Consider the following 27958-nt stretch of genomic DNA (forward strand, 5'->3'; position numbering starts at 1 on the left):
TATCTATCTATCTATCTATCTATCTGTCTGTCTGTCTGTCTGTCTGTCTGTCTGTCTGTCTGTCTGTCTATCTATCTATCTATCTATCTATCTATCTATATATCTATATATCTATCTATCTATCTATCTATCTATCTATCTATCTATCTATCTATCTATCTATCTATCTATTTATCTATCTATCTATCTATCTATCTATCTATCTATCTATCTATCTATCTATCTATCTATCTATCTATCTATCTATCTATCTATCTATCTATCTATCTATCTATCTATCTATCTATCACCTTTTTGAAAGCTCCCATCATTTGACAGTCGTATGGCTCTCTTCATTTTTGGAAATGATTTAAAAACAAGCTGGTCGCATTAGATCAGGGATGTATTTTTATATAAACATATAATAAAAAAAGAAACAGCTTACTTTTTTATTGTTTTATACCAATCGTGTAAACACAAAAAATAAATAAATCATACGACTTTTATTCTCTTTTTTGTTATACGGATGGAATTTCATTTTACTTTTTCATTAGACTTTACGTACGTAAAGTGTGATCGTGTGAAGTGCCCTTAAGATGTAGGCAAGCGACGATCTGATGGCAGTTTAGCATTTTTTATTAGTACACTTTAGTATAGTCTAACTGTCAAAGTAAATTTGAAACTTTTTCATTGTCGGACACAATTTCTTTATCATTATTACTCATTCTACTTTGTTTGATATCGACAGACTAAAAATTATTATTGAAAAACATTAGTTCAACTTAATGCTTAGCGGAAACAACAGTATTTGTAATAAAGTTTGGTAAAATAGTCCCATTAATTATTTATTTTTTTAATAAATCATAAACTTTTTATTTTCTAGTATTTTCATTACTTATTTATAACAATACATAAAGTATGTCGGATGTTAAAAAGGATGACGTTAAACTGAAATATATTCCAAATGCAACAACAATAACAAATAAACAGTTGGGAGGTTTCCCCAATGTGAAACATTTTCTTCAAAACTTAGTCAAAAATACTGTTGTGGTTTCTAAACAAGTTGGAAGATCTTTTCAATATAATGCAGTTGTCGAGAAGAATCGCTATTTTTCAGCCCATGGTCTTTTTATGGATTATTTTATACGAAAACACTTGTCCAATCAGTATAATATTGAAATAAGTGATTCACGTACAGAGCATATTCTGGAGAATCCCGACGATTACATTATCGGTAAAGACATTAGATTGCAAAACTCCATTAGAGAACATTATGAGATTTTTAAAGATCCTAATACCAAGGCCATGAACATTATTAATAGTATAAAAATTGTATCACAATCACATTTAATATTTTTTGGATATGGTATACCAAGACGTAAGTACAATATGAATACAGATAACTTACGTGAAATTATACGATATTTGGAAAGTCTTCCCTATAAAACGGTTGACTTGAATCCTATGGTGGGATGTGAATATTTTAATGCCGATGCCGATTTAATATTCGATAATGATGTGATATACGAAATAAAAACCTCTAAATTTAAGTCTCTCCAAAAGGGTAAAGCTAAAATACCTTTGAGCAAATTTTATCAAACGATAGTCTACAGTTTTGGTTTCTACAGGAAAACTGGTATTAAAATTAAAAAATTTAAAATCTACAATCCTTTATTGGGTGATGAGTATTCAATAGAATTGCAAAATATTGATTTTAAGCTATTTGAAAAAGTTCTAAAGCATGATGTTATCATATACAGTAACTTAGAAGAAATTTTAGCAGAAGAAATGGTTCTGGATCCAACACTGTTTCCTGAAGAAGATGAAAAGTAAAGAAATCTTTGCTTAAATTTAAAAAACAGTTTAGATTATATATATATATTTTTTTTGATGGAATAAATTCTGCATTAGCCCTAAATAAATAATCTAAATTTTCTTTTATTGTAATATTTTTATCTACTCGTATTATTAATAATAGCGAAATTAGGGGAATTACCGAACATTTCTTTATTAATAAATACATATGTATGTATATATGTATGTGGCGTCATATACACAGCTGATGAAAATGGTTTATTCATTTCCTTATGATTTAAACTGTCACATTGTCTTGTGGTCGTTGTCAAAAAACACAGTTAGTTCCTACGTTCCGTGGCGAGTTGTTAAGATTTGTTAAGAGCTTACGTAAACCGAAAGTTATTATCCACTGTTTGTACGAAAATATTGCCGTACCAACTTTTGTAATAATCATCGTTTAACACTAAGTAACTTACTTACTCACTTACTTACTTCCTTCCTTACTAACTAACTACCCAAATAATTAACTATCTAACAGATTCGTTACGGAACGGAACGTAACGTCGAAACTAACTGTGCATAAAGTTAATAAATGCAGTAAAAAAATACTCCAGCTGATTAATATATATATCAAACACAACCAGGGAATTTTAACCGCAAGTTTGTTTATAAAAATAATAAATTGCGTGTTGTTGATATACATGTCAGTTGTACAATAAGTTTAATCGTGAACACGGTTCAAATTATTCACACAAAAAAAAACAACTTGTTTGCTGCATAGCAAAAAAATTCTTTATATTCTACATACATACATAATTTGGTACAAAAATTTCAATAAAATTATTCTGTTTTACACACAACAAATAATTTAATGAAATTATTATTTATAGCTACTAATTCGACTAGTTTCGCTATAAAAAAGTTTCCGAAATTTTAGAGATGGATGACATTAAATGGAAGTATATACCATATGCAACAACAATATCAAATAAATCATTAAATGAATTTCCCAATGTCAAACATTTTTTCGAAACCTTTGTTAAAGATACTGATATTGTGACAAAACAAGTGGGAAGATCATTTCAACATCCTAAAGATATAGTGAAAAATCAATATTATTCAATATTTGGAACTTTTATGGATTATTTCATATGGAAATATTTATCCCAACAATATAATATTGAAATTACTGATACTTTTACAGAAAGAATACTGGAGAATCCTGAAAATTATGTTATTGGTAAAAATACCAAATTACGTGACGCTATTGAGGAACATTATGAAATTTATAAGGATCCCAATACTAGGGCCCTCGATATATTAAAAAGCATTAAAATTGTGTCGCTTTCACATATTATATTTTTTGATGAACCCATCCCCAAAGAAGAATTCACTGTTAATGAAGATAATTTGCATGAACTAATAGAATATTTCAAAAATTTACCATATAAAATTATCGACTTGAATCCCTATCTGGATTGAAAATATTTTAATGCAAAAGCTGATATTATATTTGATAATGAGATTATATACGAAGTGAAGACCTCTAAATATAAAAAACCACCTTTATACAAATTTTACCAAATGATTATCTACAGTTTTAGTCTGTACCTTAAAAGTGGTATAAAAGCTAAGGAAATAATACTTTATAATCCTTTAATGGGCACGGAGTATTCCATGGAAGTGGAAAATGTTAATTTTAAAATATTAGAAAAAGTTTTAAAACACGATGTAGCAGTATATAACGGTTTACAAGAAATTCTTAAAGACGAAATGACATTGGACTTAACATTATTTCCTTCAGAAGAAGTCAATATATAAGACTTGTTTTAAATAAATAATAATATTTATACTATTTATAATCAAATCAATCAAAATAAATTTAAACTGTTATATATCATAATTTGTTTGTATTTATTTATATTTAAGGTATAGTAAAGCGATCTATATTGTTTTAAAAAGACAGCGAATACGAAAATTTAGTAATTTGCATGTATGCATGTGTGTGAACGATTTCAGGATTTTCAAAATACATATACGTACAGTGAATCAATTAAGTAATTTGCCTATGTAAAATTTTAAGAAAAAACTTTATCTGAACAATTATTTACAGCAATATAAAACTATTTGTTTGTTGTAATTTTTAAAGAATATCTTATATTTTAATTTTCTACCATTAAATGTAAAATCGTGATATTATTTAACGAAATTTTTGATAAAATGAAAACGTATTGTTAATTTTTTAGGTCAATAAAGTATTTTGCTTTTTTAGGATTTTTTTTTTTCAATATTGCTGCATTATTTTATAAAATTTAATATTTTTATTACTCCTATATATTAGAATAACATTTTTAGATATTTTAGTAGTGGAACAAGATTTCTTGGACATTTCTTAACTGATTTATTATCCTATATACCAATAAGAATTTATCAATATTTGACTTAATATGAAATCTATTGTTTCTTTGATTAAATTTCGAAAATAATAAGTAATCTTAAATTGGATACATGATATATTAGATAATCAATAGATTTGGACCTAAAAAAATTGTTTAGTCAGGTATAAATCTATATATTATAACAAAAATAATCTAGGTTTTTGGTAATTTTGTATTTATAAACAAAAACTACATTACGGAAACCCCAATATACTGGGGAGTACTGTGTAAATTTTATTTAGAATTGTAGAATATTGATTCTTATTCAATAAATCTAACACCTAAGTACCATCCTAGTCACTCTGAGTATGGGGACATCACCATATACCACTATAAAACTATTACATGATAAAATCCTGATTTTCAACCTCATATTTTAAATGCTTTATTTTATGAATAAGACACAGTAGGCGTGTTAGGATCTGGATAATTATTCTTGATTTGGGTTCTAAATATTTATAATTGTATGTATTAGCTGAAAATTTTTGCTTTTGTTGACCTTATGGTATGATAGCCACCTCTATTTTAAAATATCTAAATTAGGTATTTTTCCTGTACTACACGACAGTTTACTTTACATTGGTTCCAAGCATCCTAAGGTCTGTTTAGTGGTCTAAATTAAAACATAGTGTTCCTCCTAGTTCGTATATGGATTTTGGAGAAGATAAATCAGGAGTCCAATGGTTTTCCATGGGTACAAGTCGCTTCCCTTTGGTAGTTAAAGATTTTGAAGCACCACTCAGTGTGTTTTTTTGTAATAATTCTTTGGATCATTTCATCAATTACTCTATTTAATATTTTTTAATGTTATTAAGCATTTCATAATTATATTTCATTGATTTTCACTTGTTCTAGAAATCTAAACTTATTTTTTATATCGAAATTGCCTCATTATTATCCTTTCAACATTTTTAAGGCAAATAACATCACATTTTTACACAATGAGGATATGATTTTTGCAAATTACAATTGAAAAATACTTAACACTCGTCCTTTTAACAATAAATTCCAAAAAGGAATTAAAACATAATTTGAAAAAAAACCCAACGAAATTAACCGAAATTCTCAATATGCAAAATACTTTATTGACATGCAAATTCTGATGAAGAATAATAAAATGCAACAACAAATGTACCATAATTTGTATTTTAATATTTTTTTCTTCGTTTTCCCATTTTACACAATCTCCATTTTTTAATTGGAAAACATAAATTTACTTTTTTCATGTTTTTTACAATTTTATTTATGAACAAAAATCTAAATTCTCTTAAAAAAAAGGTAGGCAAAAAACTTAGTTGATTCACTGTATATAATTTTATTTTTCACAAAATTTTGTTGAACACAAATTGATAATGCTCTTTAAATACGGTTAAAGCGCTTTTGGGGCAAAGCTTTATATGGATATCTTAATTTAGTAATGAGTTATGTGCGTTTAAGTGATTTTCGGGAGGGGACCTTGTATGGAAACTATGACCAAATATGAACCGATCAAAAAAACCTTTCTTTATAATATTTCTGTATATAAGAGCAATACTTGTACCAAACATTATATCAATATCTTAATTTAGTAATGAGTTATTCACGTTTAAGTTATTTTCGGGAGGGGACCTTGTATGGGAGCTTTGACCAAATATGGACCGATCGAAAAAGGTATTTAACAATAATATTTCTGTACATATGAGCAATACTTGTTCCAAATTTCATATGGATATCTTAATTTAATAATGAGTTATGCTCCTATAAGTGATTTTCGGTAGGGGATCTTGTATGGGAGCTATGACCAATTATGAACCCATCCAAAAAATTTTATTGACAAAAAATTTTAATTTCTAAAATTTTGTGAAGATAACGACATTACGACAGAAGTTATTAAAAAAAATCAAATTTCCGGGAATATGTACTTTTGTATGGGAGGTATATGAAATTGTGGACCGATTCTGGCGATTTTCCGCACAGATCAAGCACTTGTGTAGAAATGAATGTGTGGTGATTTTCATGAAATTATCTTGTATAGTTTTCGTGAAAATTACATTAGAATATGTAAAGATGCGCTATTTTTTCGTGGTTGTTCCAAATTTTGATTCATAACTTTTGCCGGTGTGAACCGATTTTGCTCATTTTCAATACCAGACAACTTAGGAAAACTAAGAACATTTTGGGTGAATTTGGCTAAATTCTATTGCTTTGTTTTATCGTGAGCGTGTTTTACACAGACATACGGACATAGCTAAATCGACTCAGAATTTGATAAAGACCCAGAATATATATACACTTTGTTGGGTCTCAGATGAATATTTCTTTGTGTTACACACGGAATGACAAAGTTATATATACCCTCTATCACCACTGATGGTGTTGGAGGGTATAAAAAAGTACCAGTTAGAATTGGAAAAAGTTCCTAATAGATTTTCATTTGATCAGAATACTGCGTGTTCAAATTTATTCTTTTCATTTGGCATAATCAGTGCAAGGTATATTAAGGGCGGGTTTCTTACTTAAACTAGGCTTAACTTGCTGTTAAATTAAACTCGAAACAAATTTAAGCGGACTTTAATCGATAATTGTGTTTTTCAGTTATGGATCTAGAATCAGTAAACTTTGTTAGAATTGCCAACTTTTCAGTCAAAAACATAAACAACGAACAGCTGTTTTTTTGCAAATATTCCCGTTTGTAAAATGAAAAATATTAATAACCATTTAAAACATTATTATTGTTAATAATAATAATAATAATAATAATAATAATAATAAAATCAATAAAATAAATCGTAAAATTACTGTTTACTTAACAATTCACCCCTATCGCCAATCATCATTTCACTTTTTTCGTTCACTTGTTTGTTGATGGAATATTGTAAACATTGAACATCTTTTCCATACAAAATCAACTATTGTGAATGAATTTTTCACAACAAGTTCGCGATAGCTATATTTCCTTCGAGGGAAAGGAAAATTTCAAGGGAACAAAATTTTCACATCTATTGACGATAGGGGTTATCATTAGGGTTCTATAGTTGAAACGAAAAGTCGACTTTTCGACTTTTTGCATTTAGTTAAAAGTCGATTTTTTTACTTTTTTCATTTAATAAAAGTCGATTTTTCGACTTTTAATATTTTAAAAATAGTAGATTTTTCGACTTTTTCCGAGTATTCGACTTTTTTCGACTTTTTCTGACTTTTTTCGACTTTTCGACTTTTTCCGACTTTATTATTATTATTATTTATTATTATTAATAAAAAATTTTATTTATATTTTTTCTATTTGTTGCAATTTTTTGAGTTTTTCGACTTCTTTCTATTTTCGACTTTTTTCGACTCTTTCCGACTTTTATTTACAAAATCGACTTTTTTCATAGACGAAAGTCGAGTTATCGACTTTATAGAACTCTATTTATTATATTTATCAGAAAAACCCGCCCTAATTACAATTCATATATCTTGGATCAGTGTACACTCATAATTGCAGCATTTTCCAGGAGTTTTCTGATTTATATGGAGTCTGGATGATATTATGTCAAACAATAAAAATGTATCTGTTGCTAAAACTTTTCGGTTTTACAAAATTCATATCTTCAAGAACGTTTTATACATTATAAAAGGTACTCAAGAAATAAATTATTCATACAACTTTGAAATATATTAATAAAATTTTATATATAAAACAGTTTTATAGGATTTTAAAATTAGTAGGGTTTAAACGATTTTGGTAGTTTTATGACAAAAATTTGGTGGGATTAAAAATTGGTCAATAATGGCAACGCTGATGATAAACTTGTATACAATAATTATACATATGTATATAGCCACGTCATCCACGAATAGTTTTCATCATTGTGGTGCTGAAATTGAATCAATTTTCTAGTCGGGGGAATTACAGCATAAACGAACGTATGTTTTTAAATAATATTTGCAAGAGTAGATCAACGAAATTATTGAGTGAGACAAATATACTACTACTTATAATAGTTTAACCCTACAATGTACATTAGTGAAGTTTTCGGACAATGTCTGACCAAAGTCAAAATTTCTTCATTATGTCACAGCTTTTCGAAATATCATTTTTCAAAAATTGAAAAAATACCATTTGGACACATTTGAGCCAATTTAATATGTACGTCAACCGAATGTCCAAAGTGTTGATCTTAAAAAAAATATTTTAAATTTATTATATCATGTTCGTTTTTCGAGATCTCTTAATCTAAATTTATATTTAAACGGTCCATGCTAGAAACTCAGAACATATAAACCTATAAACAGAAATATGTATTTATATCCTGGTGGGATGTAAAATATACCTATAAGAGAAAACTTGTAAGTTCTTCTTCGAACCTTCAAACATACAATTAAACTTGCAGCTTCTAGATGGAATAAATATCTATAAAAGGGGACTTTATATACTTTTTCGTTCTAGTCTAAAGTCTAGTTTAGTCTATCTATCTCTCTATCTATCTATCTATCTCTCTATCTATCTATCTATCTATCTATCTATCTATCTATCTATCTATCTATCTATCTATCTATCTATCTATCTATCTATCTATCTATCTATCTATCTATCTATCTATCTATCTATCTATCTATCTATCTATCTATCTATCTATCTATCTATCTATATATCTATCTACATTACAGTCTATAATGTAATCTATAGTCTAGTCTATAATCTAGTCTATAGATTACTCTAGAGTCTATTCTATAGTGCAGTCAATAGTCCAGTTTTTAGTAGGTTTAAGGGTATATAAATATAATTTGATTTGGTTCACTTCGTCAAAACAAATTTAATGAGCGTTTTAGGTTTAAATAAACTTGTATGTATTTATGAGTTTATTCTTTATAGATTTTTATTAACGAAGTGACATTTTTGTATATATATTCCTATTTAACTTACTAATAAAATAAATTTTATTTATTTATTTCACCTTTATACATAAACAATATAACACATTATACGGTAAATATTATTCGACTATTAATAAAATTTATTTATTTAATCAAATGGTACAAAAACACTTTTAGATAGATAATTGGCACTTTATAGTCGTATACAAAATGTCGGAGATTAAAGACGAAGACTGCCTATTGAAATATATTCCAAATGCAACAATGATAGCAATTAGTTCCCTGGATTCGTTTCCCAATGTCAAACACTTTTTCGAAATAGTAGTTAAAGACAAAGAATTTGTAAGCAAACATGTTGGAAGATCATTTCGTTATGATAATGATGTGGAATATAATCGTTATTATTCATACCATGGCATATTTATGGATTATTTTATACAAAAACATTTGTCAAATCAATTTAACATTGAAATAATAAATCAACGTACTGAACACATTCTAGAGAATCCCGATGACTATATAATTGGAAAAAAATCATAAATTACGAGATTCTATTAAGGAAAATTATGAAATATATAAAGACTCAAACACCAAGGCCATGGATATTATTGAAAGTATAAAGATTGTAGTACTTTCTCGTGTAATATTTTATAGAGAACCTTTGCCAAAACGTGAATACACAGTAAATAAAGATAATTTACGTGAAATTATAAGATATTTGGAAGGTCTTCCCTATAAGTCGGTAGAGCTGAATCCATCTCTGGGTTGTGAATATTTTAATGGAGATGCCAAACTAATATTTGATAATGAAGTAATATATGAAATCAAAACTTCCAAACATAACTCACTTACACCTGAACAAAAGAAATTACCTTTAAGTAAATTTTATCAACCCATTATCTATGCTTTCGGTTTTTATAAGAAAACTGGTATTAAAATAAGAAAATTTAAAATCTATAATCCGTTATTGGGTGATGAGTTTTCACTCGATTTGGCTAATATTGATTTTGAATTATTCGAAAAAGTTCTGAAACGCGATGTTACTGTCTTCTGTCGTTTACATGAAATTCTGAATGAGAAAATGATTTTGGATTTATCATTATTTTGTGATGATGGTAAAGAAATATAACGTAATAATGATACATATGTAAATGCATCTATAATGTTTTATTAAAAAAACTTATAAAATCAAAATTTCATAAAAAAATGTATTTCTTAAAAATATTGTTTTAATTATTTTTTTATTTTCCACTTAAGTGGAATTGAATTGAAATAAAATATCTGAAATTTCCAATGGATTGACTATTTATTTACATATCTATCTATCTATCTATCTATCTATCTATCTATCTATCTATCTATCTGTCTGTCTGTCTGTCTGTCTGTCTGTCTGTCTGTCTGTCTGTCTGTCTATCTGTCTGTCTGTCTATCTACTTATCTATCTATATATTTATCAAGATATTTATCTATCTATCTATTTATCCATCTATCTATCTATATCTATCTATCTGTCTATTTATCTATCTATCCATCGGTATCTATCTTTAGATCTAACTATATGTCTATCGTTATCTATCTTTATATCTACCTATCGTTATCTATCATTAGATCTATCTATATATCTATCTGTCTATCGTTATCCATCTTTATATATATCTATCTATTTATTTATTTATCTATCTATCTATCTATCTATCTATCTATCTATCTGTCTATTTATCTATCTATCCATCGATCTATCCATCTATTTATTTACAAAATTAACTTTTTTATTACGCGCATCATGGACTTTCATCTGACCTTTATTCCAAGAAAACAGCAGCAAGTGTCCTTAAACACATCACATCAAACATAACATGTGTATTAATAAAAAACGTACAACTAATACCATTGAGTACAATTTTCTTGTTTACGAATATAATAAAACATACTGCTATCGATATGTTTTTATGTTTCAAATAATGACCTGCCGCATACAAAAGTGCATACAATAAAACCGTTTAATCCATGTTAAACAATTGCAAACAAGAATCCTTAAATCTATAAAAGAAATTCTATTGAAATTGATTCAACAAAACTAAAATCCAATACGTTTAAAAGAAAGTAAATAGCAAATATGTCGCGGACAGACGGTCTACAATCGATCGATTGGACGCCATGACTGTGTCATAAGATATCATTTTCAAATACTCAACATGTTTTATCTTGTTAAAATTAAATTGGGAAATTCCCAGTTGTAAAATATTTAAGCCACATATATGTATATCAAATCAAATACCTACTTAGATTTTCTTAAAATTGTTAAACGAAATATTCTGCGAAGGATACATGATGGTTTGTGTATATGTATGTAGATATAAAAAGATTTCATCAGTTTAAGAACATATTTAGCATATTCACCTTTAAACTAACTACCTGTGTTGAGGTTTTAAAAAAGAAATAATTCAATTTATGATTTTTATTTCTATGTTTTGCACTAAAAAACGAATAAAATATATTCGTATATTTAGATAATATATTGTTGTTGTTCTTATTTAATAATATAATAACTATATAGATTTCCAATAAGATATATAATTATTTGCGAACAATTTAAACATATTATTGATAGAGTGAATATGTATTCCGAGCCGATGTAAATATCTACGTATGTTAAAATTAAAAATTTAATTGATTTTCTAAAACCATTCATAAACAAATTTAAATTAGCAAATGTTTGGGTATTATAATTGAAATACCATACTTTTCCAAAGTATTAATGTGGTGGCTCAAATAGTGACACAAAAAGTTTGTCTTTTGTTATAAGAAAATAGAATTTTGTTTAAGTAAATATTGAAAACTGTAGAACTTTCCCGATGTACTTTTTTGTACTCTATGTTGAGGTCAAAAATTGTATAAAAGTTATAACCCTAGTATATATACTCTCGAAGACACCAAAGGCCACATTGTGATTCCCTTTAGTTAGTTAGTGAAATTTTTAAATTCATTTATTTATTAATTAATATATATATCTATCTATCTATCTATCTATCTATCTATCTATCTATCTATCTATCTATCTATCTATCTATCTATCTATCTATCTATCTATATATCTATCTATCTATCTATCTATCTATCTATCTATCTATATATCTATCTATCTGTCTATCTATCTATCTATCTATCTATCTATCTATCTATCTATCTATCTATCTATCTATCTATCTATCTATCTATCTATCTATCTATCTATCTATCTATCTATCTATCTATCTATCTATCTATCTATCTATCTATCTATCTATCTATCTATCTATCTATCTATCTATCTATCTATCTATCTATCTATCTATCTATCTAGCTATCTGTCTATTAGTTTGTTAGTTAGCTACTTAGTTAATTAGTTAGTTAATTATTTAGTTAGTTAGTTTGTTAGTTAGTTTGTTAGTTAGTTTGTTAGTTAGCTATTTTGTTAATAAGTTAGTTAATTATTTAGTTAGTTAGTTAGTTGCAACACTCTTCTTTTAATTCCTATTGAGTTCCCATTAAGCAACATAATTGTAATTCTTTCGATCTGGCATTACTATTCAAAACAGAATAAATAAGAATGCAATTTCTGTTTTCATATTGTTATTGTTGTTAGTCCAACTACTAAACCAACTGGCTTAAGGAAAGTAAACATAAGTACATGTTAACTAAAATACACTTTAATAAGGATAAGTAGGATGGATGACATGATCGCTTGCTGTTGGATACTAAATAGAAATTGCGCGGGCTTTGCTCATGGCAGGTATGTATTCAAATGAAGCCAAATACAAAAATGCTATAAAACGGAAAGGAATAACTAGAAATTTAAAGAAGTAGTGAGAATTGTTAAAGATCCCTACATTCCAACCCTTAACTGAGTAGTATAATTGTTGTTGTATTCTCATTAATGTGTACACATACTGAAACAATAAAAACATGCAGTAGGTAACAAAGGATAACATTAGGAAAATGGAACTATTAATTGTTTATAGGAATAAAATCTAAGATATGTAAAGGCAGTAGTTATTAGAACGTCTTTGGGTAAAGTTAGTTTGATAAATAAGTATTCTAGTGTGAATTGTTTATAGGAATTTGACCCCCAAAAATAGTTTCAATATTTTATTTAAATAGGATATAACATGGAAGTCAAAATGGTTAGTTGATTAGAAACAATACATTGTTAATAAACACTCCATATCATATCAGATAAATTCTTGGGTAAAAACAATACTAATAACAATATTTGTTACAGATATCACCACTACCACCTATGTCAGTAATGATTGGATCGGCACAAAAATTTCATGGTATACCAGAACCAGGTGATCGGAACAATCGCCCTTTAATGGTTAATGCCTGGTCACAAACTACAAGTGACGATTTCTCATATATAAATGAAACTGAAAACCGCCGAAAACAATCTGTAAGAGAAAATGAATTAGAGGAAAAAATAAGAATACTTGAGGAAAATCTTAAAGCCCACACAGATCTGTTAACACAAATTCATGCCACATCTGCCAGAACAACCGCATTATTGTCACAACAGCCCTCAACAACGCAACAATTCAATAGCAATGTTAGTATTAATAGTCCAAACAACACTAATATTATCAGTGCAAATAGGACACCACAATTAAGTCCCAAAATTGTGAATGCTATGAATCCTATACAACAAATTAACTATTCCCCTGCCGAAAGTGTTAAATATACAATAATAGCTGAAGGTGCTGGAAATGATAATGGTGAACCTATAGAAATTCAATTGGCCGAAGATGATGGAGCCTTAAATTTAAATAGTTCAGCTGATTCAGGACGTTTAGAAATTTGCTTGGCTTCGAAAGATAATATAGAGATTAAGACAGAGTATAATAATGGAAATAATATAATACCCATGCAACAGCAGGTGAATGCTGTTGCATCCACATTGGACACAACTCCTAGTGAACATCATTTTATAAAAAGGCCTAAAATGGCGACAGAGCAACTTGAAGCGCTCAGCACTACAACGAAATGTCTCAACAATGATGAAACAGTAACGACCTATAACTGTGTGCCACCTAAACTACCCGTACAAAAACGTCACAGTAGTGGTAATAGTTTACTTAAGACGTCTAAAGTACAAATTAATAATGTACAAACTACTACACTCCTACAAAATACTATTCATTCACCCCTAAATAATAGCGATTCATCATTTAATAGTGCAAATGGCGAGACAAACAGCATTGGCATTGATACGGACAATGTAATGGTTTCCATAGGACCAAATAACACCCGTATACCAGCTAAACTTTACGAAAACATGAATTGGTCATCGGCCTCGATCGCAACAAGAAAACTCTTAATGGCCATATTTGATCGCAACGTCTTGGCAACACATTCAATGACAGGCAAACCTTCGCCGGCCTTTAAAGATCATGGTAAACCCGTCAAACAAATGTTGGATCCTCTGATCGTAGCCGACATAATATTTGCGGTAACACGCAAGTGTAAGGTTTCCGACAAGGAAGTACGCAATGCCATCACCACAAAATGTGCCGATGAAAATAAAATGATGAAACTACAAATAAATAAACGGACACCAATGAGAGAAATTAATAAAGAAAATATGATGCGTTCATATAATAATCATTAACTAGTTGTATTTAAATAATAAATTAAATACCAAGAATTTGTACCTTTTATAAATGTACTATTTGTAAATTTTTGTTAGTTATTAATTTAGAGTTGGAAAATTATTATAAAAGTTTATAAGTTTGTTTATAATGTAAATATGTATATAAATATACATCTTGTACTTTTTTATAAAGAAAATAATTACCTTTTTTTAATTATCATTCCAAAGGATCCCATATTTATGTTTCTAGGTTTAGAAAATTAAAAAAAGTTTCCCAATATTTTACAAAAAGTAACAAAAAAAATTCAGTCTTATAGATTTTAATTCCATCAGGATCATACAGTGAATCAACTAAGTTTTTTGCATACCTTTTCTTAAGAGAATTTAGATTTTTGTTCATAAATAAAATTGTAAAAAACATGTAAAAAGTAAATTTATGTTTTCCAATTAAAAAATGGAGATTGTGTAAAATGGGAAAACCAAGAAAAAAATATTAAAATACAAATTTTGGTGCATTTGTTGTTGCATTTTATTATTCTCCATCAGAAATTGCATGTCAATAAAGTATTTTGCATATTAAGAATTTCGGTTAATTTCGTTGGGTTTTTTTTCAAATTATGTTTTAATTCCTTTTTGGAATTTATTGTTTTATTGTTAAAAGGACGAGTGTTAAGTATTTTTCAATTGTAATTTGCAAAAATCATATCCTCATTGTGTAAAAATGTGATGTTATTTGCCTTAAAAATATTTAAAGGATAATAATGAGGCAATTTCGATATAAAAAATAAGTTTAGATTTCTAGAACAAGTGTAAATCAATGAAATATAATTATGAAATGCTTAATAACACTAAAAAATATTAAATAGAGTAATTGATGAAATGATCCAAAGAATTATTAGAAAAGACGCACTGAGTGGTGATTCAAAATCTTGAACTGCCAAAGGGAGGAGACTTGTATCCATGGAAAACCATTGGACTCCTAATTTATCTTCTCCAAAATCCATATACGAACTAGGAACACTTTGTTTTAATTTAGACTTCTAAACAGACCTTTGGAACCAATGTAAAGTAAACTGTCGTGTAGTACAGGAAAAATACCTAATTTAGATATTTTAAAATAGAGGTGGCTATGATACCATAAGGTCAACAAAAGCAAAAATTTTCAGCTAATACATACACTTATAAATATTTAGAACCCAAATCAAGAATAACTATTCAGATCCTAATACGCCTACTGTATCTCATTCATAAAATAAAGCATTTAAAATATGAGGATGAAAATCAGGATTTTATCATGTAATAGTTTTATAGTGGTATATGGTGATGTCCCCATACTCAGAGTGACTAGGATGGTACTTAGGTGTTAGATTTATTGAATAAGAATCAATATTCTACAATTCTAAATAAAATTTACACAGTACTCCCCAGTATAATGGGGTTTCCGTAATATAGTTTTTGTTTATCAATACAAAATGACCAAAAACCTAGATTATTTTTGTTATAATATATAGATTTATACCTGACTAAACATTTTTTCTATTAATAATAATAATATATCAAGATTACTTATTATTTGCGAAATTTAATCAAAGAAACGATAGATTTCATATTAAGTCAAATATTGATAAATTCTTATTGGTATATAAATCAGTTAAAAAATGTCCAAGAAATTTCGTTCCACTACTAAAATGTTTAAAAATGTTATTCTAATATATAGGAGTAATAAAAATATTAAATTTTATAAAATAATGCAGCAATATTGAAAAAATAACAAAAAAAAAATCCTAAAAAAGCAAAATACTTTATTGACCTAAAAAATTAACAATACGTTTTCATTTTATCAAAAATTTCGTTAAATAATTGATTCACTGTATACACTTGATTTTATGTTTTTGGGATCAATTTGAATGTTTAATTTGGTTTTTAAGTTCAATATGAAAAAAAATTCAAAAAGTTCCATTTGAAGACAGAGTAATTGAAGATTAAGATCCCGAATGTATATCGGGTCGGATAGACAGAATGACTTAGGGCCAAACTTTAGGTTTAGGGATTAAATTAAAATAAGTCCTCGAAAGTTGTTTTTGAGTACTCAATTAGTCAATTTTGAACTTGAACAAGAAATGCAGAAGTGTAAAAATGATGGAAAAAAATACTAAAATTTTTACTAAAATAAACATTAAAATTATTGATTTATCGATTAGTATAAATTATAGGGACTTTATTAGATATATATATAGACATTTTTTAGACACAACGTTGTAAGATCAGACAACAGCGTATCATAGTTTTAATACATTACTCAAATGCGAAAGAGACTTAAAACTAAAGAAATTTAAACATTTATCCGTATCGTTGGATATGTCAAAATGACGAATTGGTGTTATCTCCATGAGACCAGGAGACCAGTTTGCTGTCGGCCAAAGAAAATATTCTGTTAATGACCCTCAAGATCTCATGACAGCGGACATAGTCCGGAAATGTTTCTTCAAATGACGGACTCTCAAGCTATTAGTGGCTGCAGATGCAACAGTATCCTAAATTAACATAAAGTGGTTAAGACGACGATGACAAGCATGTTCTTTATCAAATAAAATTTTAACATATGTGCTTTCAGTCTGGCATCACTATTACAGAATACTGTAAACAAACTGAAACCACTACAATTTAGTTTTGTTGTATTGTTATAAGTCCAATTCACAAACCAACTGACATCATAAAAGAGGAAAATGGAAATGTTCGTTATTTCAAAAACAACTAACACAAGAGTATTATCTAAAATACACCCTTATGATGTATGTATACTTTGAAGTTAATATGGAATGCAGACAAGTAAAACTGACAATAAAACAACAAAACTAACTGGAATAAATAGGAATTTATAGAAGTACCCATGCAATGGTTGTATAGCAATTAGAATTGCTAAGGATCATTGATCTTTTACCCTTAAACGGCATATTTTAGTGTTACAAATGCTATTAGGTACATAGAAAAAGCAGTCAAGAATATTAAACGGCAAATATTTATTGGAATAAGGCTAAAGGACGTTGTATGCAGTTGTCACTGAAACGACTTGGAAAAAGTTGTTTATGAAAATTTTAATTCGAGTATTATAACATACAATAAAAATCATATTTAACTCTAGGAAGATTTAAAATGGAAGTCAAAATGGTAAGTTTTTATATAGGTACGTACATACATACATACATACATACATACATACATACATACATACATACATACATACATACATACATACATACATAGGTAGATAGATAGATAGATAGATAGATAGATAGATAGATAGATAGATAGATAGATAGATAGATAGATAGATAGATAGATAGATAGATAGATAGATAGATAGATAGATAGATAGATATATAGATATATAGAAAGAAAGATGACAACTCAAATCGTTATAAGCTCTTTATTTCGTCCGTTCCGCATTCCAAAAAGAGTTGGAAATGTGTACTTTTCGGTCATTACTTCCTAGGAGGATCTCATTTAACAACATTTTTGAATTTTTATCAATCTGGCATTACTGTTGAAAGATATTTGTTTATTTCATATAGTTGTTAGTCCAACTAATAAACCAACTGACTGAAGGAAGGACGACAACAACTAAATGCAACATAAGTATTTCATAAAATGCACCCTTATTAGTAAATAGAAGTATGGCTATATGGATGGCCTGCTGTTAGATTATAAAAGAGAAATTGCGCGCAAATACAAATACTCCTATTGCAGGTAACTAAAACCGAACATACAACAAAACAAACAAGAATAAATAGGAATTTATAGAAAAACCCAAGCAATTGTATTTTGCAGTAAGAATTGTTAGTGATCCTGGTTTTGCTACCCTTAAACTACATAATTGTTGTAGTTGTTCATTCTCTTTTTAATACGAAAGAATATAGAACAATGAGCGTGACTATACAATTAGGAAAACATTATATCAAGTAAGTATATGCATACATATGTATGTATGTGTGTATGTAGGTAGCAAAGGATATTAACAGCGACGGCTGTTATAGGAATAAGGGCTATGGAATTTTAAAGCAGTATCTGTTGGAACGTCTTAGTGTAAAGTTGTAAGCTAAAAAGGTGTTTTAAAAATCATTGAATATTCTAGTGTGAATGTTTTATTGGTCTTTTAAATAATTAAAATCGTAATATTTTATTCTAAAAAGACTTAAAATGGAAGTGAAAATGGTTAGTTTAATTATAAAGTGATATTCGTTTAGATTCATATTAGAAAATTTTTAAAATTAAGTGATTAATTAAATAAATATCAAACAAAAGTAACTAACTCATTTTTACAATTAATTTTTAAATTGTTATACAAAACAATTTTTGAATTATTTACAGATAAAATTACCTCCCATGCCGGTAATGATTGGTTCAGCACAAAAATTTCAAGGTATACCAGAGCCAGGAGATCACAACAATCGTCCACTAATGGTTAACGCGTGGTCACAAACTACCAGTGACGATTTCTCATATTTATATGAAATCGAAAATCGTGAAAAACAATCACAAAGAGAAAAAGATTTGGAGGAAAAAATAAGAATACTTGAGGAAAATCTTAAGGCCCACACGGAACTACTGACACAAATACATGCCACATCGGCCAGAACAACAGCATTATTGTCACAACAGCCATCAACAACACAACAGTACAATAACAGCAATGTTACTTTTAATAGTCCGAACATGACTACTATTAACAGCAGCAACACTACAAATAGACCGTCACCACAATTAAGTCCCAAAATTGTTAATGCCTTAAATCCCATACAACAAGTTAGCTGTTCTCCGGCCGAAAGTGTTAAATATACGATTATAGCTGAAGGTACTGGAAATGATAATGGTGAACCTATAGAAATTCAATTGGCCGAAGATGATGGAGCATTAAATTTAAATAGTTCAGCTGATTCAGGACGTTTAGAAATTTGCTTGGCTCCAGAAGATAACATTGAGATTAAGTCAGAATATAATAATGGAAATAATACATTGAACATACAACAACAGGGACCAGCTGAGCACACACTGGATATAACTCCTAGTGAAAATCATTTTTTAAAAAGACGTAAACTGGCGGCAGAACAACTGGAAATGCTGAGTAAAACTACAAACTACACCCATCATGATCAATCTATTTCGCCTTTGAACAATGTACCACAAAAATTGCCAGTTCAAAAACGTCGCAGTAGTGGTAATAGTTTACTTAAAACTCCTAAAGTCCAAATAATCAATAATATACAAACCAACGCACCTATGCAAGATATCATTCCCTCACCCACAAACAATAGCAATTCATCATTTAACAGTGCAAATGGTGATGCAAGCATGATTGGCATAGATACAGATAATGTAATGGTTTCCATAGGACCCAACAACACTCGTATACCAGCTAAACTTTACGAAAACATGAATTGGTCGTCGGCTTCGATCGCAACAAGAAAACTCTTAATGGCCATATTTGATCGCAATGTCTTGGCAACACATTCAATGACGGGCAAACCTTCGCCGGCCTTTAAAGATCATGGCAAACCCATAAAACAACAATTGGATCCTCTAATAGTAGCCGATATTATATTTGCCGTAACGCGCAAATGTAAGGCTTCCGATAAGGAAGTACGTAATGCCATCACCACCAAATGTGCCGATGAAAATAAAATGATGAAACTACAAATGAATAAACGCACACCAATGAGAGAAATGAATAAGGAAAACATGATGGGTTAATATTTTTTTAAAATCATAGATTTTAAATAGAAAAAAGAACTAATAATAATTAAATTAACAAATTTCCAAAGAATTTTTATAATTAATAAAAACGAAATTAAATTTTCGTTTGTTTTTCTCTTAACAAAATGTACCTTTTTAATATATTTTTATAGTTTTAAGTTATTTCGAAATATGTTAAGTAAAAATTAGGTTTTTATTATCAATAAAAGTAATTAATATATTACATTAACAGATTATTTGTAATTAAATTCATGTAGGAAACTTTTCAGTCTAGTCTAAACTAAGGTTCTATAGTTGAAACGAAAAGTCGACTTTTCGAATTCTTGCATTTGGTTAATAATAATCGACTTTTCGACTTTTTCACACTTTTCAACTTCTTTTGACTTTTTCGAGTTTTTTCCGACTATTTTAGAGTTTTTGATTTCTTTCCACTTTTTTTTTTAATTTTTGGCCATTTTTGACTTTTTTTCCTATTTTCGAGTTTTAGACTTTCTCCGACTTTTCGACTTTTATTTACAAAGTCGACTTTTTTCGATAAAAAGTCGATTGTTCGATTATTCGAAAGTCGATTTATAGAACCCTAGTCTGAACTAGGGTTCTATAAATAGACTTTCGAATAATCAAACAATCGACTTTTTGTCGAAAAAAGTCGAAGTCTAAGATAACTTGACTATCGTCTGTGAAAAAAGTCGAAAAGTCGACTTTGTGAATAAAAGTCGAAAAAAGTCGACTTTTCGTTTCAACTGTAGAACCCTAGTCTAAACACAAAAGCAAAGTTACATTATAATAGACTAGACAATAGCATAGATATTGACTAGACTACAGTCTAGACTGTGGACTAGGTTATTGTCTGGACTGTAGACTAGACTATTGACTGGGCTAGACTATAGACTGTTCTACAGACTGGACTATAGACTGTAGAACCCTAGTCTAAACACAAAAGCAAAGTTACATGATAATAGACTAGACCATAGCATAGATGTTGACTAGACTATAGTCTAGACTGTGGACTAGGTTATTGTCTGGACTGTAGACTAGACTATTGACTGGGCTAGACTATAGACTGTTCTACAGACTGGACTATAGACTGGTGTATAGTATATGGAGGATATTATGGACCGATCCTCAAAAAATTTGCTTAAGAAATTGATATTACTGATAAGACTTATTTATGCAGAATTTTTAAAGAAGTTATGACCGTTAAAACTGACAGACAATGTTGACAGTAAAATGTCTAATAACAGTGTAAACTTACAAATTTTGTCATCCAATATTATCAGTAATGCTTTTTCTGAGAACGTTGCAAAAGAAAAAAATATAAGTTCAGACGATTGTTAGACATTTTCTAAACATTTTACTGAAAACGTTGTAAGATCTGACAACCACGGTATCACGGCTTGTAGAAATTAGATATACTTTAAGCATTCCATACGTTACGCATTTTATGTTTGTAATTTTTACCATACAAATACATGGATTCTACTTTTTTGACAGATGCATAGAATGTTAGAAAGCGTAGAATTTATAGATTTTCCTTGGTGTTCATTTAACCATAGATCATTTAGAGCGGGGTTTTGAGTTGTCAATCAATTAGTAATTAATAATCAGAATAGTTAATTATACCCTTCACCACTATAGTGGGGAGGGTATTATACGTTTGTGCTGATGTTTGTAATATACAAAAATATTGGTCCAATACCCACCTTAAAGTATACCGATCGATTCAGAATAATTTTTTGAGTCGATTAAGACATGTCCGTCCGTCTGTCCGGCTGGCTATCCATGTAAACCTTGTGAGCAAGGTACAGGCCGCAATTTTCAAGATAATTTGATGAAATTTGGACCAAGCATGTTGACACAGGGACGAAGCCTATTGAAAGTGGTTGAATTCGGTCCATTATTTCACCTAGCCCCCATACAACCGTACCTCCCGTTTTGAACTTTTTATGCCATAATTACGTCAAATATTCTGCTATCTCTTTAAAAATTGGCACAAATAAGTTTTATATAAGTATAAATGACACTGCAGATTTTCATAAGGGTCGGCCTATATTTGACCCTAGCCCCCATACAAACCCCCTTCAAAAAATTACTTAAACGTCTGAAATTGACTTGTAACCATTTGTATCGCAATGAAACTCAACAAAACTTTTATTTAGAAATATATCCTTTTCCCAAATTAACCGAGGATCGGTCCATATTTGACCTATATAAAGCCTCATTTAGAAATTTTAGTTTTTTATCAATAAATTGCTTAAATATTTTGGAATTATTGGTAATATTTAACATAAAACTTTCTTAATAAAAAATAAAAATTTTATAAAAAGTAAAAATTTTAAAAATATACTCATGGTGCATGGATAGAATTTTATTTTAATTTTTCATTATACTTTACGTACGTAAAGTGTGATTGTGTGAAATGTCCTTCAGCGGTCAACTTAAAACTGAAACAAAAAAATAAATTAAAATGCTATTGCAGGGAGAATTTAATTAATTAATTTAAATTATGCTCATTAGGCAAACGAACAAAAACCCAATTGACCTTGTAAGTCAATGGCTCCACTGGACTTAGACGTTTGCTATTACAAACTAACAAAATTTTAGTTTGTTTACAATTGTCAATATTTTTTTTCTGAAACACCCTGTCATACTAAAAAGAAAATACCTTTCATCTTTAGAAATACACAACAAACTTATTTAAACTTTTTTTTGACATTTTATTTTGAAAAAATATCCCAAAACAAAACACTCGTCAAAACATATCATGCGCATAAACTAAAATTGGAAAAATATTACAAAAAAAATACTATATAAACTGGCAAATATATACACTTAAAAGGGAGAATTACAGACAAATAGATTAGCAGATGATGAAAATTGTCCAACGAAGTGATTAGAAATTGATTGTCTGAAACAGCACACAGAACCAACAACAAACAGTGAACGGAGAGTGACAAACAGCAGTAGAGAAATAATAAAAAAGAACAGAGTGTCGGTGTGAATAGAACAGAACAGAAGTAAAAAAGTACTAGAAGCGGTTGTATTGATATAAAATAAAAAAATAAAAGTGCAAAAAATATTCGAGCAAATTCCGCAAAGCAAAAAAAAAACAATTTTAACAAAAAAATCACACAAACGCAATTTAAAAAAAAAAAATACAATTATATACAACAATAAAAATAAACAAATAAAAGACTAGCAAAACAAAATTCATTAAGAATTTTATTTTTCTTTTCCAAATTTTCCGTTCATCTAATTTTATACAACAAGCTAAGGAAAAAAAGAGGATTATAATCTAACCACCCCCAACTATAAAAGAAGAAAAATCAATTGTATAAGCTATGGATATTTTAAAGAAAATGTTCCAACAGAACGAAGATGAGGCCAAAAAGAATTTGGAGTAAGTAATACCAACTAGAAACCTAAATAGGGAAACATATTCCCTAATTTACACATTTTCTTTCCTCTACTTTGTTTGCTTTAATTGCATGAGCAAATTAATTGCATAAATATTGTTCATTCATTTAACATCAGTATATACATACATACATACATACATACATACATACATACATACATACATACATACATACATATGTATGTATGTACATATCTTTTTATTGTTATGGCAAAAACAACTAAAGACAATCTAAGGTGACCAGTTAAATTTGAAAATTTATTAAAAGATCAATAAATAAATCACCTGTTTTTAATGCTACTCCTACTCCTTTGTATATTACAAACTTAAACATTTAGGTCTCATCTTGTACAGAACAGTAAAATAGTGTATTCTCTTAGTGAAAAACCGGCTATTTACATTTCCCATGCTTGCTGTTAGAATAAACTCGGAACAAATTTAGGCGGATTTTAACCGATGATTGTGTTTTTAAGTATTAGATTTAAGTTCAGTTTACTTTGTTAGTATTGCCAACTTTTCACTCAAATACAAAAACAATGAACAGCTGTTTTTTGTAAACAATACTTTTGTAAAATGGAAAATTTTGAAAAAAAAAATGATAAATAAACATTTAAAACAAAAATAAATAAAACAAAACAAATCAGAAAATTGCAATTTACTTAAAATATTAAGTTTTTGTTCTACCGAAATCATTGTTTTATTGTTTTTGTTAATTATATTTTCTCACTTATAACTTGAGTTTAATTGGCCAATTACACTCAGTTAAACTACGATAATAAGTAACTTTACTGATAACTGAAAAACACGAAACATCTATTAAACCCGGTTTAACCAAAGAATGAAGATTATCTTTATCAGAAAAACTCGCCCTTAAAGTACTAAACTGGAAAGTAGACTAAATACCACATTATTGGCAGTCTATAGGCTAAATTGAAGCCTCCTATTGTAAAACTAGTTCGATTACTTTGTCCAGTAAACATTGAAATCTTTCGCTTGTTGAAAATTTCTCTCAAGAGATTTGCTAGACTTTTATGATTAAATACTTTTAAAGCTCTTAACTTATTGTAGATGTGTATGTATGTATACGGATATGTACCTTTAATATTGCCGAGGATGTTGTCTAATTTAACAGGATACATGCATGACATCTTATAAGCGGAGGCTGCGCACTGTTGTAACATATTTTTTTTCTACTGGCCTGGGAGCGAAATAAAAATTCACTTCTACTTTAGTCTATTAAAAATTTTTCAAAATTAATTTGTTTTTTTACTTAAGTGAAAATTATTACACTTTTTATTGAATGTATAATATAAATATCGAGACACTATATTCAAAAAGTAATAAATTAGACTATTTATTACGTTAGCACTTTTTGAATGTTGTATCACAATATGAAATATTCGCTTAAATTACATTTATTTTATTTTTAGATCGAATGTCTCGGCTAAGGATGAATTCCGTAAACCGCAATGGTTCGAAGAGGCCGAAACCGATGATGAACTCTTTGATGATGATCGTAAATTTGTTTTTCAAATTTTCACCAATCCCATGGAATTGCAAAAGCATTTCGAAAGGCAAATGCAGCAAATATTGGAGGCTGTCAGCGAAATGGAAGGCGGTAAGAGAGGAGATAGTTCAAAAATTTAAAAAAAAATATATAAATATTTGCATTCATTTTTAATTTTAAATTTTAGATAACGGCATTGCTGTAGAAAAGGATCTTAAGGAGGAATATTTAAAGCCTGGCTTCGAAAGTGAAATTCTTAAGGAGTTCGAAAAACAAAAGAAACAATATTTCGATACCGATTTGGATGGGGAGTAAGTAAATATATATATATAGATAGATAGATAGATAGATAGATAGATAGATAGATAGATAGATAGATAGACAGATAGATAGATAGATAGATAGATAGATAGATAGATAGATAGATAGATAGATAGATAGATAGATAGATAGATAGATAGATAGATAGATAGATAGATAGATAGATAGATAGATAGATAGATAGATAGATATATAGATAGATTTGCACTTAAAATACTAAATACTGCTACTTGATAGCATCAGAATGGTAGTAAAATATACATAAAAATAATAAAACCTAAGATTTATAGTAATTTGTTAATAAAAACTCCACAATTGTAGGACATAAACTTTAGATTTTTGAGCTTGAAAACAGATAATAACTGGGCAAATTTTGCAAGAGTATCTGACTAAACAATAAGCTGTATGACTACTATAGGTTTATTCGTAAAATAACTTACCAGCTTTTAGACTTTATAAATATTTTTGTTTAAATTACAATAATGATCGTCTATCTTGGAAATATTCTATGCTTGAGAAATATTAAATAAAATATCTACTTACTTATATTAATAAATGGAATATTTCGTGAAATTTTTTAAGCGTATTTTTTAATTTTAACAATTTTATATAAAAGAAATTAAAGACAATTTCAATTGAAACTCTTGTTTTTATATTAGTCAAACTTTTAAAACTTTCCAATGAAAATCATGTTTATAATTTATTAATTTCAATAATTGCAACTTTTTTACACACTTTTGTTTATTTTCTTAACAATTTTAAAAATGTTTACTGAATTTTTCTTAAGAAAGTTAATGAAACCGCCATTTTTTTGTTTTGTTTACATTTAGAACTCTATTAATGTCATTTAACACACACATAAATAATTCACAATTATCATATGTACATATTTTGCTACCATATTGATTGATTACTTTACTTTCACTTTATATTAAAAATGTTTGCTTAAAAAAGCTACATACCGCAAATTCACGTGCAAATGCTTACATTCATAGAAATGATGAATTTTTTTTAAAGATTAAGGCAATTTTAGTTATTTCTTTTATTTCCGGTTGCTAAGTTTGTTTTCCTTTTAGAGTAGCCAGATTTATTTTTCTCTATATTGCTATTGTGAATGAAGTATCTGACAGTCCAAAAATGTAAACAAAGACATTAATAAAAGGCGGTTTTTAAAATTTTACTAGTGCAATTGTTGCAAGAATGTTTGAAAATTTTAAAAATATGTATCAATGTTAATCGAAAATGTTAAGTGAAAATAATGAAATAAAAGTTAATATATTATAAATGTATAATTTGTTACTCAAAAATGATACTTGTAAAAATTTGTAAAGTAAAATTGTGTAAAATGTTACAAAGTTGTTGAAAGTTTTATAAAATAGTTTTTTTATCAAAATAAAGTGTTAGTGTAATAAAATAAAAATTTTTAAAAAGTCAAGAAAACTTAAGTGGTTACAAAATGATTGTTTCAAGAACAAGCTGCAAAACTTTTCTGCAGTCTCCTTGCAAAAAACAATGGGAGCACATGATCCATTTAGGTACGCCGCTGTAAACATTATTGGAGTACGTAATTCGTTCAGTAGTCCTACTTAAAACAGAACACTTTAAGCAACATGATCCATATCCTGCATAACATGGGGCAGATTGTGGATTATGTTATCATATCATCTAAGCAAGGAATTACTTTTAAGATTACTCCGTTGTAAATCATAGTTGTAATACATGGTTCTGCGTGGATAAGGCAGGTGAGTTTTTTTTATTAGGATTTAATGTAAGAATCATTATATTTCGGATAATTATCATAACTACTGGACCGGCAATTATTTGCTTATTACTTTTTAGAGTGTCTGCAAATTGGATTATTTTTTCTAAAGTGCATAAAAAAATTTTCATTGGTATGAAAAAATTCTAATTGGAACAACTACGTTAGCACTTTGCCGCAGAGTATGAAACATTTTTCGCTCTTTAGTTTTAGTTCAGGTTTAGTTCAGTTCTAGCTCAGGTTTAGTTAATTTTTTTCCGGTTTAGTTCAGTTCTAGTTCATTTCTAGTTCAGTTCTAGTTAAGTTCTAGTTCAGTTCTAGTTCAGTACTAGTTCAGTTCTAGTTCAGTTCTAGTTCAGTTCTAGTTAAGTTCTAATTCAGTTCTAGTTCAGTTCTAGTTCAGTTCTAGTTCAGATCTAGTTCAGATCTAGTTCAGTTCTCGTTCAGTTCTAGTTCAGTTCTAGTTCAGTTCTAGTTCAGTTCTAGTTCAGTTCTAGTTCAGTTCTAGTTCAGTTCTAGTTCA

General features: G+C 28.4%; 4 protein-coding genes across 7 annotated transcripts; all 4 read left to right on the forward strand.

The window, feature by feature from the left end:
• The first annotated feature begins 642 nt into the window (after positions 1–642).
• Positions 643–3679, forward strand: LOC111679222. Its single transcript, XM_023440750.2, has 3 exons — positions 643–802; positions 863–2596; positions 2667–3679. The coding sequence occupies exon 2, from the start codon at positions 898–900 to the stop codon at positions 1810–1812; it is 915 nt and encodes a 304-aa protein (XP_023296518.2). The 5' UTR covers positions 643–802; positions 863–897; the 3' UTR covers positions 1813–2596; positions 2667–3679.
• A 5341-nt stretch (positions 3680–9020) lies between these two features.
• Positions 9021–15048, forward strand: LOC111679217 (protein insensitive-like). 4 transcript variants are annotated; one of them, XM_046956527.1, is made up of 4 exons: positions 9021–9165; positions 9231–10168; positions 12679–12825; positions 13315–15046. In XM_046956527.1, exon 4 carries the CDS (start codon positions 13333–13335, stop codon positions 14695–14697), a length of 1365 nt encoding a protein of 454 aa, XP_046812483.1. In that variant the 5' UTR covers positions 9021–9165; positions 9231–10168; positions 12679–12825; positions 13315–13332; the 3' UTR covers positions 14698–15046. The 4 variants fall into 4 exon arrangements, with proteins under 4 accessions (XP_046812483.1, XP_046812481.1, XP_046812482.1 ...); XM_046956525.1 differs by lacking the exon at positions 12679–12825 and having other exon boundaries at positions 13315–15048; XM_046956526.1 differs by lacking the exon at positions 12679–12825 and having other exon boundaries at positions 9063–9165; positions 9235–10168; positions 13315–15048.
• Positions 15049–17734: 2686 nt separating this feature from the next.
• LOC111679233 (protein insensitive-like) lies at positions 17735–20427 on the forward strand. The gene is made up of 2 exons (XM_023440761.2): positions 17735–17847; positions 19048–20427. Exons 1-2 carry the CDS (start codon positions 17833–17835, stop codon positions 20425–20427), a joined length of 1395 nt encoding a protein of 464 aa, XP_023296529.2. The 5' UTR covers positions 17735–17832.
• Positions 20428–23163: 2736 nt separating this feature from the next.
• On the forward strand, positions 23164–25697 carry LOC111679194. The gene is made up of 3 exons (XM_046953227.1): positions 23164–23830; positions 25279–25466; positions 25543–25697. The coding sequence occupies exons 1-3, from the start codon at positions 23772–23774 to the stop codon at positions 25668–25670; spliced, it is 375 nt and encodes a 124-aa protein (XP_046809183.1). The 5' UTR covers positions 23164–23771; the 3' UTR covers positions 25671–25697.
• The last annotated feature ends 2261 nt before the right edge of the window (positions 25698–27958 follow it).

This window comes from Lucilia cuprina, chromosome 2 (genome assembly GCF_022045245.1).
Source record: "Lucilia cuprina isolate Lc7/37 chromosome 2, ASM2204524v1, whole genome shotgun sequence".
Taxonomy (NCBI): domain Eukaryota; kingdom Metazoa; phylum Arthropoda; class Insecta; order Diptera; family Calliphoridae; genus Lucilia; species Lucilia cuprina.

What these genes read in the sequence shown, in the direction of transcription:
- LOC111679194 (XM_046953227.1), top strand. Translation starts at nt 23,772, where the DNA reads ATGGATATTTTAAAGAAAATGTTCCAACAGAACGAAGATGAGGCCAAA. An exon ending in GAGGCCAAAAAGAATTTGGA is followed by an intron (nt 23,831 to 25,278) that starts GTAAGTAATACC and finishes TTTTATTTTTAG; the next exon opens with ATCGAATGTCTCGGCTAAGG. An exon ending in TGTCAGCGAAATGGAAGGCG is followed by an intron (nt 25,467 to 25,542) that starts GTAAGAGAGGAG and finishes TTTAAATTTTAG; the next exon opens with ATAACGGCATTGCTGTAGAA.
- LOC111679222 (XM_023440750.2), top strand. Translation starts at nt 898, where the DNA reads ATGTCGGATGTTAAAAAGGATGACGTTAAACTGAAATATATTCCAAAT.